General features: G+C 42.5%; 1 protein-coding gene across 4 annotated transcripts in view; it reads left to right on the top strand.

The window, feature by feature from the left end:
- Nucleotides 1–21,104, top strand: part of fbxo38 (F-box protein 38) — a 157,552-nt gene that overhangs the window by 51,364 nt on the left and 85,084 nt on the right. For all 4 annotated transcript variants that reach the window (XM_080035578.1, XM_080035577.1, XM_080035579.1 and 1 more), the window contains exons 7-11: nucleotides 1,505–1,598; nucleotides 1,982–2,112; nucleotides 2,534–2,704; nucleotides 2,944–3,086; nucleotides 13,620–13,791. In XM_080035578.1, the coding sequence (XP_079891704.1) occupies nucleotides 1,505–1,598; nucleotides 1,982–2,112; nucleotides 2,534–2,704; nucleotides 2,944–3,086; nucleotides 13,620–13,791 (711 nt within the window). The remainder of the gene's footprint in view (nucleotides 1–1,504; nucleotides 1,599–1,981; nucleotides 2,113–2,533; nucleotides 2,705–2,943; nucleotides 3,087–13,619; nucleotides 13,792–21,104) is intronic.

Below are 21,104 nucleotides of genomic sequence, written 5' to 3'. Positions count from 1 at the left end.
GCTCTTACCATCTGAATTTTGCAACTGATATCGAGACTTATCAGACCAGGCAAGACTTTTCCAATCTTTTATTGTCCAATTTTGGTGAGCCTGTGCGAATTGTAGCTTCAGTTTCCTGTTTTAAGCTGACAGGAGTGGCACCCGGTGGAGCCTTCTGTTGCTGTAGCCCAGTGCTTCTCAAATGGTGGGGCGCACCCCCCTGGGGGGGCGCCGTGAGTTGTCAGGGGGGGCGCGGGCTGCCTTGATTTCCAACTGACCAACTTGCTAGTATGGTCATATCCGTGCGAAAGGCCGCGATTTGCAGTAAATAAATGTCCGCATGCGTCTCCAAGTGTCTCTGTAGGCTATTTAAAAATAAATCAAGCAAGTAGACTAATAATAACATTAATGAATTATTGGTTATCGCATCACAGAAGGCCTATTGGCCTATAATAATAAAAAAAAAACACCACCTTAACTATGTTTACAGTTTAAATTTTTTTTTTTAATGAAATGCAAACCTCAGTGAATCTTTTGCTCTTGTTTCTCTGTCCTGAGATTCACACAGACTGAGCAGTCTTGTTTAAATGTTACAAATTGAGCTAATAAACTGAACTTAGAATTTTTTTGCTGCAGAAGTTATCTCGGCTATTGTTATCTAATTTGATAATAAGGTGATTGTATGCAGAATGCTCGTGCCAGAAACTCATACAGTGGTTTTGTACAGATAAATAAATAAATATTATTAGGTTCTCAATAGTATTTCAATTTAGGGGGGGCGCGAAAAAATTTCTGTCCCCTAGGGGGGGGCATGACAGAAAATAATTGAGAACCACTGCTGTAGCCCATCTGCTTCAAGGTTGGTCATGTTTTGCGTTCAGATATGGTATTCTGCATACCCTGGTTTTAACGAGTGGTTATTTGAGTTACTGTTGCCTTTCTATCATCTTGAACTAGTCTGCCCATCCTCCTCTGACAACTGACTTCAACCAGGAATTTTCGTCCATACAAATGCCGCTCACTGGGTATTTTTTCTTTTTTGAGCCATTCTCTGTAAGCCCTAGAGATTGTTCCGAGTGAAAATCCAAGTAGATCAGCAGTTTCTGAAATACTCAGACCATCCCTTCTGGCACCATCAACATTGCCATGTTCAAAGTCACTTAAAACCCCTTTCTTTCCCATTCTGTTGCTCGGTTTTAACTTCAATAAGTTGTCCTTTACAACATTTTGTGATACCCCTACTAGTGCTACGTAGAATTAAATGTAAATATTTCATAATTTGTGCCCCGTTTTTATTTCCCCCTATCCTAATGCCCACTATCCCTTTGCCCTACTATTTGGAATGACAAACAATTTAAATTTTTATGTGAATTTGGCCAAAACAGATGATTTTTTTTATTCTCTTAATAACAATTGGGATTTCAGATATGTAACTTAAATGACGGCAAAAGCACGTAAAGCCCACAACTTTGATTAAGGCTTCATTAGTTTTGTTTTCTGTAATGCTCTGTATGTGTATGTCCAGGGGGGTTTCGGAACCTGCATACCATCGTTTTTGGAGCCTGTAAGAACGCTCTGGAAGTGGACTTGGGCTACCTCATCATCACTGCTGCTCGAAGGTGCCTAACAGTCTTAATTAATTAAAGTTACTTAATCTTACTGAGAGAAAAACACATATACAGCTTTCATTTAAAAAGCAATATGCAAAGGTTTCCATTGGCATCTTGTGGTAAAATGTTGGAGAATCTAGTCACTTTTCAGTCTCTCATATTGTTCTGTTAGTACATGAAGTACATCTAAAGTAAGGCAAGCTATTTGTATTGGTAATATTTATGTTATGAGATAGTCAAGGCCAATACCAACTCTCATCCTGCGGTTCCTCTGTGTTAATATTGCAATTTATCTTTGGGTAGTATATTCAGTACAAAAAAACATACGCAAATCTCAATGGGGACCAACATAAATGCATACTTTAAATACATGATTTCTATGTTTTTAACAGGCTTCATGAGCTGCGTATCCAGCCTTCACTGACTAAAGATGGAGTTTTCTCAGCTCTCAAAATGGCTGAACTAGAGTTTCCTCAGTTTGAGACACTTCACCTGGGATACGTGGATGAGTTCCTACTGCAATGTTAGTTCCATCTTCCAGACATCATCAGCAGGCTTGTAGACCATTAGCCACTTCCGTACCCTGTCAGAAAAAGCCATTCTTCTAACTTCAACTGTATTTTTTCCACTGACTACTTTTTTGATTGACATATTTTCCCTTAAGGTCACAGGTCAGATTTGGACTGTAAATGTTAAGGGGGAGAGAGGGATACTAGTTGGAATTGAATCAAAATATTTAAATCAAGACCACCAGGAGGCTCATGCTCTAACTGGCATAGTCATTCATAAGACAGTCTTTCCTTACTCCTCCACATGTGTTCTTATAAATTGCATCAACATTTAAAAAAGTAAATGTAAGCAGTAAATAAGTCAAATTCTGGTTCTAATTTAAAGTGTTATAAGTGGTTGGAAAAGTGAATTGTTTTGTGTGCGTATAAATGCAGGTAAGATGAGTCATTCGGAGCTGGTGAAATATGGTTTGGCTGATGTCATTGAGAACCCAGGCATCATCACTGATATTGGAATAAAGGTGGTGAACGAGGTGTTCACCAATATTAAATACCTCCTCATCTACAACTGTCCCCACCTTCACAACCCTCACCACTGGATCACAGGTAAAACACATTCTGACTCTCTCCACACTTAACCCTTAAGGCTTCTTGCCTTACTTCAGTCACACATGGCCAAATATTAATGTCCATGTGTTTGTGGCAAGCTCAGTTTCTCTCAATAATAATAATAATAATAATAAGGGCAATGGATACCAAAAAGAACATTCATCTACTGCTGTCTTTCAAAAGTGAAGTGATGCAGTGCTCTTTAGCTGTTATGATCTTCCTGTTGCTGCCCTCAGATCAGTCCAGATGGAGCCGTCTTGTTGATCTCACTCTGGTTCGCTGTCATGCTATCAAATTGGAATCCTTCTCCCAGTTCATTGAGTTACTGCCAAGTCTGGAGTTTATCTGTCTGGACCAGATGTTTAGAGAACCACCCAAGGTATTGTTTATGTTTGTAAACAAACACACGCACAGTCATATGTAAATTACAGATAAACATGTTTACAGCGTTTCAATTGATCGATCCTCCAGGGTGTTTATAACTCAAACATTGTTTATTATAGTCAATGTAGTTGCTCATTAAGTTATGTGTTTGCCTTTTTTACGGCTCTAATCCATTACATGGTACCAGCTCTACTCTTCTCGCTTTTTTTTTTGTTTTCCACTATGTAAAGGTACCTTTTTGATACCTATATGGTCAAGGTTCCAGGGACTAGGTACGAAATTGTGACGTGAAACACTGCAGACAACTGATCGGGAGAGCATCATTAGTGGGTGGAACCCTATCATCCACAACAAACAGCAAAGCTACTATAGCGGTTGCAGTGTTTGAGCTTGCTGCCTCTACGGTTTTGGTTCTTCATTTGTTTAAAACTTTTTAAAGTGAAATGCATGAATCTGGTGCACTTTGAGAGGAAAATTATGAGGCTAAATATGAGGAATTTTGTGTGAACAAATAATTTGGAGACACTGGGTCTGATGAATTCGAAGCTATTGAAGAAAGACACACGGATTTTCCATAAAAATATTTAAAATAAAAAAATGTATGCAGGGTCCTCTGGGTTGGGCTTGGTGCTCTTTTTCTTTAACGAGACCCATTTCTCTGTAATATAATGAATGCATTTAAATGCAGTGAGAGGAACGAAGCAGAAGAACTCTTGTCCAGCTACGCCGTGATCTTAATATAAAAAGATCTTTTTAGTTTTTAGTTTTTTTTTAAACGGATTCATCCACGCCCCCCCTGCCATAACCCCGCGCCCCCCAGGGGGGGCCCGCCCCACAGTTTGAAAACCACTGGACTAGAGAATTCAGTACGAGCTTGACAGGGCCACATGAAATGTGTCTGTTTGGAACAGCGAAGAGATTGCGTTGCACAATGAAATAAATGAGCTTTTCCATGATATTCTAATAATATGAGATGCACCTGTATGTGACAATAATCGCCCTGAAGAAGACTGAGTAGGGGCTTCACGTTAGCCACTAACGTCACTATGACGACCAGGTACACAGAGGCAGTACTATCATTGTTAATTGTTACTACAGTGCATACGGAAAGTATTCAAAGCGCCTAACTTTTTCCACATTTCATTATGTTACAGCCTGGAATAAGAATTCTTTTCCTCAAAATTCTACATGTAATACTCCATAATGATCATAGATCTGGGTAAGGGTACAGAAATATTTCTGCTGCTTTAAAGGTCCCAATGAGCACAGTGGACTACATCATCCGGAAGAAGTTTGGAACACCAGGACTCTTCCTAGAGCTGGCCGTCCCTCTAAACTGAGTGATCGGGGGAGGAGGGCTTTATGCCTTGTTTTCACGGAGTAGGTCGGGTCAGAGTGGGAAAGCTCGCTTTTAAGAATTCCGGTGGTGTTTCCACCGCCGACCCTACCATTACTGGTAGGGCGGGGTTTAGGCTGGACTGCGATAGCCGGCGCCAGAATATCGGTCAAACTATCGGGCTGTGGAACAACTGTGTTCAAGCCTGCGGTCTCTCTGGGAGCGGTTTAGAGCGTTTAGGCTCGCTTATATCCGTACAGGCCTGGCTGGGCCCCTGAAAACCTCCAATCAATGGGCCCCCCTTACCAATGCTTTACTCGTATCAATGTGTGTGAGTGTGGGACAAAACGGGGTGCAATGTTGAAAAAATACAAGCCCTATGTTTAGGCAAATTAAATTACCGTACTTTTCGGCCTATAAGCCGCGACTTTTTCCCCGTTTTTCGACCCTGTTATTACACAGCACAGTATATATTCTGTAGCTACTGGGGATGGGCGTTAGTAATCGAGTACTCGAGTACTCCTCGTTTCAAATGATCTCGATTGGTGGATGAGGAAAATCGTTTTTTGTTTTTTTTAGTGTTTGTAGCCTTTAGACCGGCCGGCGGGCCGCCCCTATTTTAAAATGTTATATACGTGTACAAAACGGCACAAAACGGATATAAAGTTTAACAAAATTAAATATTTTGATCCAAGTTAAATAAACTAAGCATTGTGTCAAACAGAAACCGCAAATAACTGCCACCTCCGTGCAGCGCAGCCAGTGTGTGGTCTCCACAGCACCGCGGAGCTGAATGCGGTGCTGGAAAACTTGGAAAGTCACGTAAAGAAGCCAGGCTGACTTCGGGCACATTCGAGCAAACGACATTTAAGAAGCCTTTATTATGGAATATAGGATTGAGATTCAAAAGCCGACGGTGTAACGTTCCGTTAACGAGGAATTAGTCGCGGTAATTAGTCACGGACAGGAGTGAGCATTACGCGGTTGGATATACTAGCCTACTACTTCTACTGCTTTGGTGAGTTATTTAGCCTATCTATGTGTTTAAATTGTAGGACAATCATTTTATTGTATTTGCTGCCCTTCTTATTTTAAATGTCTATTTTGAATGTTAGCCAACTACAGCCCATGCTTTTTTCTCTCTCTTTTTTCTCTCTCCACCGCAGACCTACTCGATCGGTTTAAATTGTGGCCCGCTTATTTAATTACTTTCAGTTAGGAAAATGTGTTTTAAACTTGTGGAAAATAAATCCTTAATATCATATGGCAACTGTGACTGTTTGACATAAGCATTGAGCGCTTTATTGCGGTCAACCGTTGTTCTGTAGACAGATGCGTTGCGTCCTAAAAATAGAAAAAAGTTTAATGAGGAATCGATTGATCCTCGAGGAATGCAAGCGATCACACCAGTAGCGAAAACACTCGTGCCCATCCCTAATAGCTACTATTGCACAAAATGGTAACACTTACGTACGTTATGCAAATATGCAACTTGTTTGTTGAAATGTGGGAGCTTCCTCAAGCAGCCATCTCTTTCCCGACAATCCCCTCTGTGCACAAACTCTTACATATGGTAATTAAACATTATAACACCTGCGGCTTATTGTCCAGTTCGGCATATAGTACGGAAAGTACGGTACATGTATGTATCCAACATATACTAAGCTACTGAGCTAAGCTTTGTCACAATCCCCCAGCTTTTCTCCTTTTTATCAAAATGGGCTTTTTACCTTGCCATTCCTTATCAAAATGGGCTTTTTAACTTGCCATTCCTTACTTTGTGTCGACACCGTCAGACACCAAAAACACAAATGAATTTTCCGTAAATTTATGCCAGACCCATGAGATGTATTAGTGATCACAAATATTCACCAAGACTGACAGAGGCCACAAAACATATTTTCAAAATGTGAATATAACATTTTGACATCTGACGGTGTTGACATATTTAACGTTTCTTAAACGGAACAAATGGAGTTTTTCTAGTAGCCATTTGGTTTTTCTGTTGATAGGTGCAAGTATGAACTACTTCAGGAAAATAAAATCATTTCAAATAACTTCTTCAGAAATTGTAAGTCGGTGTTGACGTATCATGTTTTTTTATTTATTTATATATATATATATATTTATTTATACAGGTAAATCCCATTGAGACTGGAGACTCTTTTGCAAGGGAGACCTGTTCCTGTTCCCATTCCCACGTTACCATTCACACACACATTCATACCCCGATAGCAGGCTTACTATCGACATTCACACAAGGCAAGGTGGGTGAAGTGTCTTGCCCAACGACACAACAATCATGACACAAGTGGTAGGGCGGGGATCGAACTGCCAACCCTTTGATCATTGGCCGACCCGCTCTACCACCTGAGCCACAGTCGCCCTACAGTCGCGTTGTGATGCAGGACTTTCAAGACTTGGAATGTAAAATATTCTAAAACTACAACACTTGTCAGAGCCTGTCTGACTCTAATGTACTCTGCAGAGGTAGAATGTGACAAGAGGTCCTTCATAATGACAGCTGCCCCTTATTTTGGTTGATTTAAGCTGATTACATTTTAATGGATTGTCTGACTGTGGTGACAAAAAGTGTCCCACCACTTTGAAACCATATAAAACATGAATGTGTTGAAGAAAAACAGTTTTTATTGATATGAGAGATTATTATTATATGTTGTAAGTAGAGAAAATCATAAAGGAGTCAATCATTGACCAGATGTTTACATGGTAGTACTAAATTAAAATATGACTAGTGAATAGTGTGGATGCAGGAGGACTTCAGATGCTGCCATGGGGGGGCCCTGATCCACACCGTCTCGTCTCCACCAGGGAAAACTGGAAGAGGACACACAGACAGCCAATGAGTGAAGCAGTATGAACATAAAGAGTGAACATGCACCTAAGTAGAAAGAGCACTATCCTGATGGACGGTGAATCAGTGCTGATGTGAGGCACTAGCAGCCGTGAGCGTCTGTTCCTAGGACGGCTGATTCCGCACAGAACTCAGTCAGTCGAGCAGCATGGGGAGTGCTTGGTAGACAGAGGGAGAGAACCCACGGGGCATCGCTCAGCATCATGGAAGATAGAGAAAGGAGCACAAATGTTAGGGAAATGGATGGATAGATATTCTATAAAAAGTTATCAGTTATGCGTTTGCGTTGGCAGGACAATTTTGCAGTGGCTTGACAAACCGAGACCGAGGCAGCCCCTCAGGCTGTGCCTTGTATCTTTCTTTGCATTAGAACTTTTTAGGTCTATTTTTATTTTTAGAAAAAATACAGAAAACAGGACCTTGGTGGTTACGGCAATAATAAAAACAGGATGATGATGCTGCTCGTCAGCTTCATTGTGGTATGACCCGGCTGGTTGCTCAATTGGCCAGGTTTGTGAAAAACTGGTCAGACCTTGCTGGCCGTGTCAACCTGAAGACTTATGTCAAATCCTTTAGAAGTTATTGTCCCTAAGGGAAATTCTTTTTCACAAAAATGTATGTTATGGGAAAAGAAAATGTAAACCTGTTTGTAGACTCTGAAAATGACTGAGTAACTGCCTGTCCTCTTTATAAGAATGTAGAAGAGCTACAAATGGTACTTAACCTGTTTTTTCATGGGGTCCAAATACTTTTCACAACAACACCCAGACACAAGTAGCAGGTACATGTTTTCTGTGAGCAGGAACGACTAAGGAAAAATAATCCAGACAACTGTTTAATATCAAAACCCAATCCTGTTACCATTTGGCACACAAAGGGTTTATATGATGGATTATGTTTGAAACAGGTACACTCCGCTGTGCTCAATCTGAAACATTTTGAACATTTCTGCTTTTCTACTGATTATTTGGGTTTGATGCTTCCACAGATATTGTCCGAGTAAAGGAAAGTAATGCATCATTTTATTAAAGAACTACATTTATCTAAAATATGGAGACACCTGAATTCATCAAAAAAAATACTTTTACTGTTACTCAAACTTTAAAAAGCTATTCAAGACTAGATTATTTTTTGAGAGTTCAAATGAAATGGATGCAGGGCTCAAAGATCCTACAATTTCTGGGAGAACAAATTTAAATATTTTTTTTAGATTAACACATCCCAAACCTTGGCCACAACAAGGTGGAAAACCTTCAAGGCATATGTAAGTAATCAAATGATAAGTTATACAAGTTCCCTGGCCAACCTCCATTCCCCCTCAGATCAGTTATGTGGTACCCAGTCCAACTGCCCTGGGTTAGGGTGGGGGATTAAATGTTTCTCAAAATAGTTGTATCTTCTCAGATATACAAATAGCACAGGCACACAAGATGACAAATACCCACTATTCCCAAAGGAACCGCAGTAATAACAAAAATATATAGATTATGGTCCAGGATACCATCAATGGTAGACTGGACCAAATTAAAATGATCTTCCACATGTTCTCCAGTCCAGAGTCAGCACAAAATGTACTTTATTGTACTTCATTTAGACCGTTAGGCATTCAAGATTTTAGTTTTGAGGCCATCGACTTTTTGCTGCCAATCTCTGGGCTGTCGACCAACCCGTAACGGATTCAAGGCCTGCAAAATCCAGATTTTCCACCCCGTGCCCACAAAAATTTACATTAAGTTATGTTGTTTTAAAGGCATATAGGTAATTTTCTGCAAATGCTTGGCAAACGTTATTTTTTTTTATGTTAAAACTAACCGCGTTAATATTTAACGCTCAGAGAAGTGCCCCGCCCACCCTGTTCCCAGAAAAGTCAATGGCTGTGTTCGGAAAGCCATACTAACGTCCTACTCATACTCATTTTGACTCTCAATTTGACGGTTGTGTATGCGAGTTTCGGTAGGCGAGAAATTCACAGATGAGTACTAACTTCCGGGAAGATTTTGGGTATGGATCGACAGGTTACTTTTCCTACTCAACCGCCCCACAATGCATTGCGTCTTTTCAAACAACATGGAAGTTTTTTTTTAACACTAGAACCGCCACGGGGTCAGTTTTACCCGTGGCGGTTTTTCAATTGCCCATAACTTTACTTTTATAAAATATTGAAGTCCCCCACTCTTTGACTTTTCCTAAAATTGTGTTGTGATGCTCTCCTTATGGTTAAAGAATGTCACAATTAATCTGTATTTTAAAAAAAAACAGGCATTTATACCTAGAACCGCTGCACTGGAAAATTAAATATTTTCGAGCAAGTTGCTAGGCAACGGCATTGTTTGGAGTCCGCGAACTGACAACTATATGTGCAGTCATACATAAACAATTACAGGTCCTTCTCATATAATTAGCATATTTTGATAAAGTTCAATATTTTCTGTAATGTACTGATAAACATTAGACTTTCATATATTTTAGATTCATTACACACAACTGAAGTAGTTCAAGCCTTTTATTGTTTTAATATTGATGATTTTGGCAAAAAAGTAAAGAAAAACCAAAAATCCCTATCTCAAAAAATTAGCATATTTCATCCGACCAATAGAAGAAAAGTGTTTTTAATACAAAAAAGTCAACCTTCAAATAATTATGTTCAGTTTTGCACTCAATACTTGGTCGGGAATCCTTTCGCAGAAATGACTGCTTCAATGCGGCGTGGCATGGAGGCAATCAGCCTGTGGCACTGCTGAGGTGTTATGGAGGCCCAGGATGCTTCGATAGCGGCCTTAAGCTCATCCACAGTGTTGGGTCTGGTGTCTCTCGACTTCCTCTTCACAATATCCCACAGATTCTCTATGGGGTTCAGGTCAGGAGAGTTGGCAGGCCAATTGAGCACAGTAATACCATGGTCTGTAAACCATTTACCAGTGGTTTTGGCACTGTGAGCAGGTGCCAGGTCTTGTTGAAAAATGAAATCTTCATCTCCATAAAGCTTTTCAGCAGATGGAAGCATGAAGTGCTCCAAAATCTCCTGATAGCAAGCTGCATTGACCCTGCCTTTGATAAAACACAGTGGACCAACACCAGCAGCTGACATGGCACCCCAGACCATCACTGACTGTGGGTACTTGACACTGGACTTCAGGCACTTTGGCATTTCCTTCTCCCCAGTCTTCCTCCAGACTCTGGCACCTTGATTTCCGAATGACATGCAAAATTTGCTTTCATCCGAAAAAAGTACTTTGGACCACTGAGCAACAGTCCAGTGCTGCTTCTCTGTAGCCCAGGTCAGGCGCTTCTGCCGCTGTTTCTGGTTCAAAAGTGGCTTGACCTGGGGAATGCGGCACCTGTAGCCCATTTCCTGCACACGCCTGTGCACGGTGGCTCTGGATGTTTCTACTCCACACTCAGTCCACTGCTTCCGCAGGTCCCCCAGGGTCTGGAATCGGCCCTTCTCCACAATCCTCCTCAGGGTCCGGTCACCTCTTCTGGTTGTGCAGCGTTTTCTGCCACACTTTTTCCTTCCCACAGACTTCCCACTGAGGTGCCTTGATACAGCACTCTGGGAACAGCCTATTCGCTCAGAAAGCGTACCTTTTCATGATATGCTAATTTTTTGAGATAGGAATTTGGGGTTTTCATGAGCTGTATGCCAAAATCATCAGTATTAAAACAACAAACGACCTGAAATATTTCAGTTGGTGTGCAATGAATCTAAAATATATGAAAGTTCAATTATTATCATTACATTATGGAAAATAATCAACTTTATCACATATGCTAATTATATGAGAAGGACCTGTACAATAGATAAGAGATTAAGATAAATACCTAACAACATTGGAGTTACTAAGTGAAATGAATGATGCCAGTCTGACACTGGAGAGAGAGATCAGAACAGATCGCTGTGTTCCACACACCGCGGCTCGTCGAGCTCATCTGACAGTTGAGTGTCAGATGTGGCAGGCAGAGAGCGTCGGAGGAATCCTCTGCCTCAAAACATAAATGTGTGAAAAAATGAATGAATAATCAATTAGAGCTTACCTAAAAATAAGTGTGCCATTTTACTGTTTATTGTATTTAGGATTTTAGCTAATTTGGGGACGCTGTTTTGACAGTCTGTTTTCATTTATTGGTGATATTATATCTACTTTAAGTTTCTTTACTGAGTCGCCACAAAACGCTATTAGTGTTCTTAAAGATACTTAGATTATAAAACAAGAGGTCTAAAACACAGATAATGATTAAACACACTAATTTATGACTTTATAGGCCTATAAGAGAACGCTGGCGGTTCTAGTGTTACATTCTTTATTTACAATTCTGCATTTCCTGCACAACACAGGACGTAAAAATCTAGTTCAATATCTATCCTGTGGAGGTCGGTAATACACTAAACAGCGTCTAAACGGCCGAAATCTTATAGGAAGAAGAAGAAATTCTTTATTGTTTGAGTATACTTCAGTGTGGACGTTTTGATGCACCTCGCATACACAATCGATCTTTAAGTAGACAGTATGTAGTATATAGATGTTGAGTATGTAAGAGGGAGGACATAAGTATGGCTTTCCGAACACAAGCAATCTGTGACGTTCTGGCGACACTAAGTATTAAATATGTCTAGCTGCTGGCTCTGGGCCAGGCTTTTTAAATGGCTGTAAGCGGAGCCGCGGCTCTGTGTGAACACCCAACTTTGAATAGATATTGACATAAAAATCGAAAAATAAAGTTTAGCTTATTCTTGGCTTCCAAAGACCATGAGCCCCCTAAGTGGCTGGGCCCTAGAAAGCTTTACCACTTTCTACCCCTTATGGGCGGCCCTGTATCTGTACCCTACCCAACTTTTGGCAAATGGAAAGCCAAAATAACCGGACCGAACCGCTCAGACCAGACCTGCTCTACTCGGTGGAAACGAGGCATTAGTTAGGGAGGTGGCCAATAACCCGATGGTCACTCTGACAAAGCTCCAGGATTAACGTCAGGATTGAGGGAAAGATGAATGCAGCAATGTACAGAGACATCCTGGAAGAACCTGCTCCTGAGCGCTCTTGACCTCAGACTGGGGCACCGGCTGATCTTGCAACAGGACAACGAACTTAAGCACACAGCCAAGATATCGAAGGAGTGGCTTCAGGACAACTCTGTTAATGTCCTGGAGTGGCCCAGCCAGAGCCCAGACTTGAATCCCATTGAACATCTCTGGAGGGATCTGAAAATGTCTGTTCACTGACGCTCCCCATCCAACCTGATGGAGCTTGAAAGGTTCTGTAAAGAGGAATGGGCCAAACTGGCCAAGTGTAGGTGTGCCAAGCTTGTGGCTTCATATTCCCAAAGACTTGAGTCTGTAATTGCTGACAAAGGTGCCACAACAAAGTATTGAGCAAAGGCTGTGAATACTTAGGGGAGAACGGGGTAATATGAGACACTTTTTACATTTGCTCCCCTCTAAGGGAGCTAAAATGATTTATCAGTCAAATTTACACATTTCCCATTAATTCGGGATGTTTCCTAGAAAAGGGCATTAGCAGAATGTATTCATGACAAAGGGCAGTGAAAATATGATTGTTTAAAAAAAAGGTTGTCTTGTGTTTGGGGGGGGGGGGGATAAATTGGAAAAATGTAAGGTCCACAGAGTCCAGAGCCCATGAATATGCAATTATATTTTTCTTTTAAAAGTTTAGCTGCTTCTAGGGAAGTCCAGGGGCATGCCCCTCCGGAAGAAAAATGTTGTACCATTTTACAGTTAAATGCATTAATCTGGTGCACTTTGAGAGGCTAAATCTGATAAATTGTGTTAAAAAACATTAAAGCTTGTAAACTAGCATGCTGATATTAAGATCATTTAACTGTTTAAATAATGAATAAATAAAAAATACCTATCACGGCTAAGCGTTACGCGTAGGAGCGTAAAAGGGTCAATATTTTGAACTCCGCGCGTAGGTGCATTGGGCATGTAAGGTGCGTAAAAATGCGGCTAACGCGCTGCTTTAGCGTGTGTAACGCATCTACGCGCCTAAACCAATGCAAAAATTACGATTTTCTACGACTCTTATGCGCATAACACGTTTGGTGTGGCCTTAACTTTACTAGTTAACTCATCGATTTAAAAATAAGACGCTAGGTCGCTCTCTGAAGCTTAAAGCATTGTACTTACTTCCCACTGATTGTGTGTTCAAGTTTATTCAGAAAAAAAGTAGCTATGTGCTCAGAAGAGTTAAAAATGAACTCTTCATCTAACTACTTTGCCTGTATGGGTTTGTGCTTTTGTTCCTTTTTTTGTCACTAAATAAATCCTGTGTGCTTGTGTGTGTGCTTGTGCGTGCTAGGGCTGTGCCCGGGTGGGCCTAAGTGCAGGAACTGGTATTGGCGTGTCCTCAGCACTGGTCAGTAACCAGAACTCCAACAACGATAATAACAACAACCACCACCACAATAATGAGGCCAACCCTCCTCCTGCTCCTCCACCTGTCAACAACAACCAAAGGCAGCAGCAAAATGGTAAGTCTTGCCTGAGATGTTTCTTCCCTTTTTTAGAAGTAAATTTTTGAGGTCAGCGGGTCGATATCTCATCCTTTCCCTTTATGACTGCATGCAATCGTTCATGGGGGAGAGTGTTAAACACTGTACCAAAGGGTTACACTCGGTAGGGAGTCTTTAATCCAATGGTGCAAAATGCACTTTAGGGCGATTAAGAGGAGCTTCTCCAGAAGTTTGTAATTTGTAGCGGGGAGATGCAGTTCCCTAGAGGGAAGGCCAAGGCGGAAGATGCCAGGGTCTTTTTAATTACATTTAAATATACCGCTTATCACCCTTTTGAAATAAATGTCCAGAATCTAGAAATCATTTTACACTCCAAAAAATATGAAAATATGTGGCACTTTCAGTACGGCACTTATGCATAGGAGAAAAGGAGCACTTTATTTTATGTAACGTAACAAGTGTGATATGAAGTCTAGGAATTATTTTGTACTGAGTTGCCCTTAAACTGCAAGTAATCAGGTGTATGGCAGCCTGCCAATCATCTTGTATATATTCTGTACCCAAATATTTTTTTCAAGTGTGGGGCTGGGCCACTCTAGGACATTCACAGAGTTGTCCTGAAGCCACTCCTTCCATATCTTTACATTGCTGCATTCATCTTTCCCTCAATCATGACTAGTCTCCCAGTTCCTGCCGCTGAAGAACATCCCCACAGCATGATCAGACCAGAGAACTTTGTTTCCATGGTCTGAGAGTCTATCAGGTGCCTTTTGGCAAACTCCAGGCAGGCTGATATGTGCCTTTTACTAAGGAGTGGCTTCCGTCTTGGCAATCTAGCTACTTTTTCTGTTGTTATTGGTGACTTTTGAAGACCCTGTCGCTAAAGCATGTATCGCTCTTAACACTTCTAAACGAGCAGCGTGTGGCTCAACGGCCACTCCCCCTTCCCATAGCACTGACAGGCGGCCGAGTCCTCATGCAGCAGTCCCTCCCAGCTGCATTCAGAGCAAGAGATACACACCCCTCCGCTCAAGTGTTCCATTTGCATCACTATTAGCAGTTGTAGTAGCAGCGTTCCCCCCTCTTTTACAGTCTGAGTAGTGCAAATCAAAATGTTATAGCCTACAGTGCTTTCGAACAGAGAGCGAACTGCATGGCGAAAGACAACAGGAAACCGGAGCTCGCAGGCGCCCCCCTGTCATTCAAATCCCGTTTGAGGGATAACTTCGGATTTCAGGTGAATTATGAAAACAGTGATACACATTATAGACGTGTGGAACAATGTCGGCACACACGTTATTGTTTCACCGCGATCGCTTATGTAGGAGGCAACACGTCGAACATGTACGCATTTGAAAAGGTACCATCCAGGTGTTTGGCTACTATCACCATTACTGTGAAGAAAAACGAGCTGGGTAAAACCCAGACACAGTATTTTCTTTTTTATACTGAATATAAACAAGCTGTCATTTAATTAAAGCTGCAGTAGCACTTTTATTTGATAATGTGTATTTTTATAAGAGCAGTTTAGAGCTTAAGAGAGCTGCAGCAATATTTTCTTTTTTTATGTCAAAAAGACCCTTTAAGATGACATACCCTTTGTTTACACCAGCTTACAGAGCCTGCTGAGCATTAACACTATATTTTTTCATTGCAATTTTAGTTTATGCTGCACCTACACTAGTATTTAAAGTATTTTATTTATTGGAGAATTGCAGCAGTATTTTCATATTTGTTATGCATTTTATTTGTATGCTACATACTGTCAGCTAGTTACTGACAGCTAAAGTTGTTCCTTCTCCGTTAACTATGAACCGTACCGTACTGTACCGTGACTTCAAAACCGAGGTACGTACCGAACCATGACTTTAGTGTACCGTTACACCCCTACTAGGAATACAACACCATTATCCATACTATCTAGCTGACATTTGATTTTTTTCCATGAACATGGCCAATGCAGTCTCGGTTGAGTGGTGTGGCCGAAACCCAAACTGCATGGGATGTAAAGGTGTTTGGCTATTGCCAAGGAATTCAATTATTTGATTAGTAACCCATTTTTCAATTATTTTGGAAGCTATAGGTAGAATGCTGATTGGTCTATAGTTATTCATGTCGGATTTGTCCCCAGCTTTAAATACTGGGGTGACTGTGGCCAATTTATATAGCGCTTTTCAAGGCACTCAAAGACGCTTTACAGGGTTCCAGGTTCCATTCATTCACACACAGTCATACTGGTGGTGGTAAACTACCATAGTAGCCACAGCTGCCCTGGGGCAGACTGACGGAAGCGTGGCTGCCATTCAGCGCCTACGGCCGCTCCGACCACCACCTCAAATATACAGCAGTCATACACATTCACACGAGGCAAGGTGGGTGAAGTGTCTTGCCCAAGGACACAACAACCATGACACAGGTGGCAGAGCGGGGATTGAACCGCCAACCCTTGGATCATTGGCCAACCCGCTTAACCACCTGAGCCACGGTCGCCCCACAATGGAAACGCCAGAATAAGCAAACTGAGCCGCACGGAACCAAGCTGCTATAAACGGCGGAAATGAGGCATTATGTTTTCTCTACGGCTCCTATTTTCTCTGTCCTAGGTTCCCCATGCTCTGTTTCAATATGTCACAGTACATGTTGGCATTCAGTGAACTGTAGCTCCCCAGTGCTGGCAGCACTCATGCAGCCCCATACCATGACACTCCCACCACCATGCTTGACTGTAGGCAAGACACACTTGTCTTTGTACTCCTCACCTGGTTGCCACCACACACGCTTGACACCATCTGAACCAAATAAGTTTATCTTGGTCTGATCAGACCACAGAGATGGTTCCAGTGATCCATGACCTTAGTCTGCTTGTCTTCAGCAAACTGTTTGTGGGCTTTCTTTGAGAGGTACCTATTTGCAGACCGATGGGGAAGCGGAGCTCCACCGGAAGCACGAAAACTTCTTCTTCTTTTTGTTTTACTGGTCGGCGATCACCCAGCGTTTCTTCGTTTTGTTTTACTGGCGGCGATCACCTAGCGGTGAATAAGAAGACACAGTTTCCACCGGCTATGGTGCTAGTAGACAGTAACATAAGTCAGTTTGTTAAGGGTCCCAAGTGGCCAGGACGGTGGTAAAAAGTAGATGTTGAGGTAGAAGATGAATGAAGCAACGAAGCTTTGTGTAGCCTACTTCTTCCAAAATCTGTCTCTTTAATTCACAATTATCACAAGTAGGTCAATCACATAAAAATATAAACTCTTATAAATAAAACACAAAAAGTGCCGCCACATTAAAATAAACAATAAAAGTGGGGAGTGAGACATTAACGTCTGACACACAAGGTGACAGTTTCCATTGTAGAGCCTGATTGATTTATTACCAGATCCCTTGTCCTCTAGTGATCACAGTTTTAATTATTATAAAATTTCTATATTCATATTAGGCTATTTAACGAGGCTCGTCTGACTTTGTGATCACGCAAGTGAACAGTTACCATCACGTGCAGCCGCAGAATTACATTTCAACCTGACATAATAGCCTATGTTTAGTGGCACAGATGTTAAAAAACTCATGTTAATAAATAAATAAACAATGAGATACATAGCCTACAATAGTTTTATTAATCTGAATGTAGAGCATGTTCACGATGTGTAAGGTGGCCGCATATGAACGGCACGAGGGCAGAGAACTACGCTACTGATCAGTAGCCTCGTTAAATAGCCTAATATGAATATAGAAATTATATAATAATTAAAACTGTGATCACTAGACAGGGGTTGACACTAAGGTTTCAAAAGCACTTGCCCATAGGGCAAGTACAGGTAATGTTTTACTTGCCCGAATGTTGTGTTCACTTGCCCAAAAAAACTGTTAAACAATGATATATATAGGCTAATTAAATCATACATTTTAGCGAACCGTATCTCTTAAATGCAAACACTGCTTTCTGTCTCATCCTGACCACATACAACCAACAACAATTCATATAAGCCTAGATATCATGACATCACACTACACCAAGCCCTTGGTCCTGCTGCAGCATCGTAAAAGGGCCTCTTTTTGCCAGGCACCTGGCCTGGTTTTGGGGGTCTCAGAAAACTCAGTCTAGCTCAGAGTCAAGCTGAAGGTAAGCTTCCACACAAAAGTGTTCAGAAAAATGTAACTTATTTTACTTATTTAAAACGGTCACATTGTGCGAAAAAGTGATAGTCTGCCATAAAATGATTAAAGTCCACCATGTTAAAGCTATTGCCCAGTTATACTGTAAGTAGGGAGGGGGATCATTAATTTCTATTCATATTAGTCTGGCATGACCACTTCCGCCAGCGTCTATTCGCCTGCGTCGAAAAGCTACGCAGCCCTGACGCAGCCCCCTCCTTTTCCGGTTGCTGGCTTTCCCCTATTGCGATCCCCCTCAAATTCGGAAACAATTCGCTCACAGTCAACCCGTGTGCTTATGAGCAGCGCTCTCTCTCTCACACACACACACACACACACACACAGGGTGTGAGAAGTCACATTACTGTAGACAGAAATAAAGTGTGGCGATACTTCGGGATAATAATATTGGCGGCGGCGGTCCGGGATCCATCCTAGCTTAGCCTAGCTGTCCAACTTCATTGTACAACTACCCCCGGGCAGAAATACCCTCATAAACTCTGGAAAATGAAGCGTGGGGGTTTGAATTGAGCACCGGACCTTATAACCGGCTAGATTAAGATCCGCCGTTCCCTTTCTTTGGTGAATTAGGGACTATGCAGCTGTGTTTTAATAATAATAATAATAATAATACATTTTATTTATAATGCACTTTATATTCAAGAATCTCAAAGTGCTTAAAAAGGGGGGAACCTCAAAGAAAGTTTAGCCAAATGCTCTTTTAAAGAGATGAGTTTTGAGGTTCCGTTTAAAAAGAGCTGTAGTCTGTGGGGCCCTCAGTTGGTCAGGGAGAGCGTTCCATAGTCTAGGGGCTGCAGCAGAAAAGGCCCGATCACCCATGGTGCACAGCTTTGTATGTCGGGTTTGGAGGGTGTGAGTGGATCCTGAACGGAGTGTACGTGAGGTTGTCGGGGGGTGAGGAGTTCCTGAAGGTAAAGGGGGGCATGTCCGTGAAGGCACTGGTGGGTGAGGAGGGAGACCTTGTACTCAATTCTGAGTGAGACAGGGAGCCAGTGCAGTGATTTCAGGATGGGGGTGATGTGGTCGTGCTTGCGCACCCTCATCAGGATCCTGGCAGCACTGTTCTGAATGTACTGGAGCCTCTGGATGCTCTTGCCAGGGATCCCGATGAGGAGTGCATTGCAGTAGTCCAACCTTGAGGAAACAAAGGCATGGACGAGCTTTTCTGCATCTGCCAGGGTGAGTGTTTGACGGAGTTTGGCGATGTTCTTGAGGTGGTAGAATGCTGTCTTACAGAGGTGTTTGATGTGGGTGTCAAAATTGAGTTGAGGGTCAATTTTAACACCAAGGTTGGTGACAGATGTGGAAAGGGGGATGTTTTGGCCAGAGAAGGTGATATTGGTGATGGTGGGGGAGCGGAGCTGATGTGGCGTGCCAACAAGGATGGCTTCTGTTTTGGAGCTGTTTAGTTGTAGGAAGTTGAGCTTCATCCACGCCTCTATCTCCTCCAGGCAGGTGGTCAGTGTGGATGTTGGCAGAGGGGCAGAAGAAGTGGGGGTTGTCCTGATGTAGAGCTGTGTGTCATCGGCATAGCAGTGGTATGATAACCCATGCCTGCTAATGACACTGCCCAGGGGGAGCATGTACAGTGAGAAAAGGGTGGGGCCCAACACCGAGCCCTGGGGGACACCGCAGGTGACGTTGTTGGTGTGAGATTTTGCTTTGCCCAGGGCGACGTGCTCAGTTCTGTCAGTGAGGTACGAGGTGAACCAGTTTTGTACGTTTCCTGATAGTCCAATGGTGTATTGCAAGCGGTGGAGGAGAATATTGTGGTCAACCGTATCAAAAGCAGCTGTTAAGTCCAGGAGGATGAGGAGAGATGGGGAGCCGGTGTCTGCTGCCATCAGGAGGTCATTTGTGACCCTTACCAAGGCTGTTTCTGTACTGTGGCCATGGCGGAAACCAGACTGGAATTTTTCAAACAGGTGATGTTGTATGAGGTGATCCTGAAGTTGTGCTGCAACTGTTTTTTCCAGAACTTTTGACAGAAATGGGAGATTTGAGATGGGCCTGTAGTTGGAGAGGACTTCTGGATCAAGGGTAGGTTTTTTTAATGTTGGTCTGATGACAGCAGTTTTTAACGCAGATGGGATATGGCCGGCGAGGAGGGAGTGGTTTATAATTTTGGTGATGAGCGGAGAGACGGCAGAGATGTTGGCCTTCAGCAGAGCTGTAGGGAAGGGGTCTAGTGCACAGGTGGATGGCTTCATTTTCCTGATGACGTCCTCCACCTCTTCCTGTGTGATGCTGGAGAAGGAGCAAAGGGTCTGGACAGAGTCAATCGGTGGGTCAGCAGTTGGAAGGGGCAGGACAGCAGTGGAGGAGAGTTTTGAGCGGATGTTATTTACTTTTTGTTTAAAAAAGTTGATGTGCATGTTGCACCTCTCCTCAGTGGCCTCAGATTGGGATGGTGAAGGGGGTTTAAGAAGGTGATTTATTGTTGAAAAGAGTTGTTTGGAGTTACCCGGGCTATTGTTAATGATTGTGGAATAGAACCTGGACCGTGCATTCTTCAGGGCATCAGCATATGCCCTCCTGTGTTCCCTGTATGCCTGTTTGTAGACAGTCAGACCGGAGGCCTTGAGGCGCCGCTCAAGGACACGCCCAGCCGCCTTCATTGTACGTAGCTCACTGGTGTACCAGGGTGCGGAGCGCGAGAAGGAGACTGACCTCGATGTTAAGGGGGCGTGGAGATCCAGGAGACTGCTCAGGGACTGGTTGTATAAGTCCACTGAGTCAGCAATAGAGAGGGAGTCAGTTGAGCCAGAGGAGAGATGTTGAAGGTCCAGGGCCAGTGCGTCCATGTTGATATTTTTCAAATTCCTGAAGTGGATCTGCCGCTTTGGTTTGGTGTGGGGGGAAAGAAAAGGGAGCTCCATTGACACAGCTTTGTGATCCGAGACGCCGAGATCATAAACCTGTAGGTTGCTGATGGGGGCGGAGTTAGAGATGACCAAGTCAAGTGTGTGTCCTCTGGAGTGTGTGGGGACAACAACATGTTGTTGTAGGTTGAGGGAGTCTAGCAGCTGAAGAAAATCAGCAGCGGGCTGGCATGAGGGAGTGTCAACATGAATATTTAAATCACCCAGGATGATGGTATTGGCAGAGGTAGTACAGAGTGTTGTGAGGAGATCAGACATTTCCGGGATGAAAGCAGA

This window comes from Ammodytes marinus (assembly GCF_949987685.1).
Source record: "Ammodytes marinus genome assembly, chromosome: 10".
Lineage (NCBI taxonomy): Eukaryota > Metazoa > Chordata > Actinopteri > Uranoscopiformes > Ammodytidae > Ammodytes > Ammodytes marinus.
Note: the sequence above shows the minus strand (reverse complement) of the source record. Positions and strands in the feature narration are given on the sequence as shown.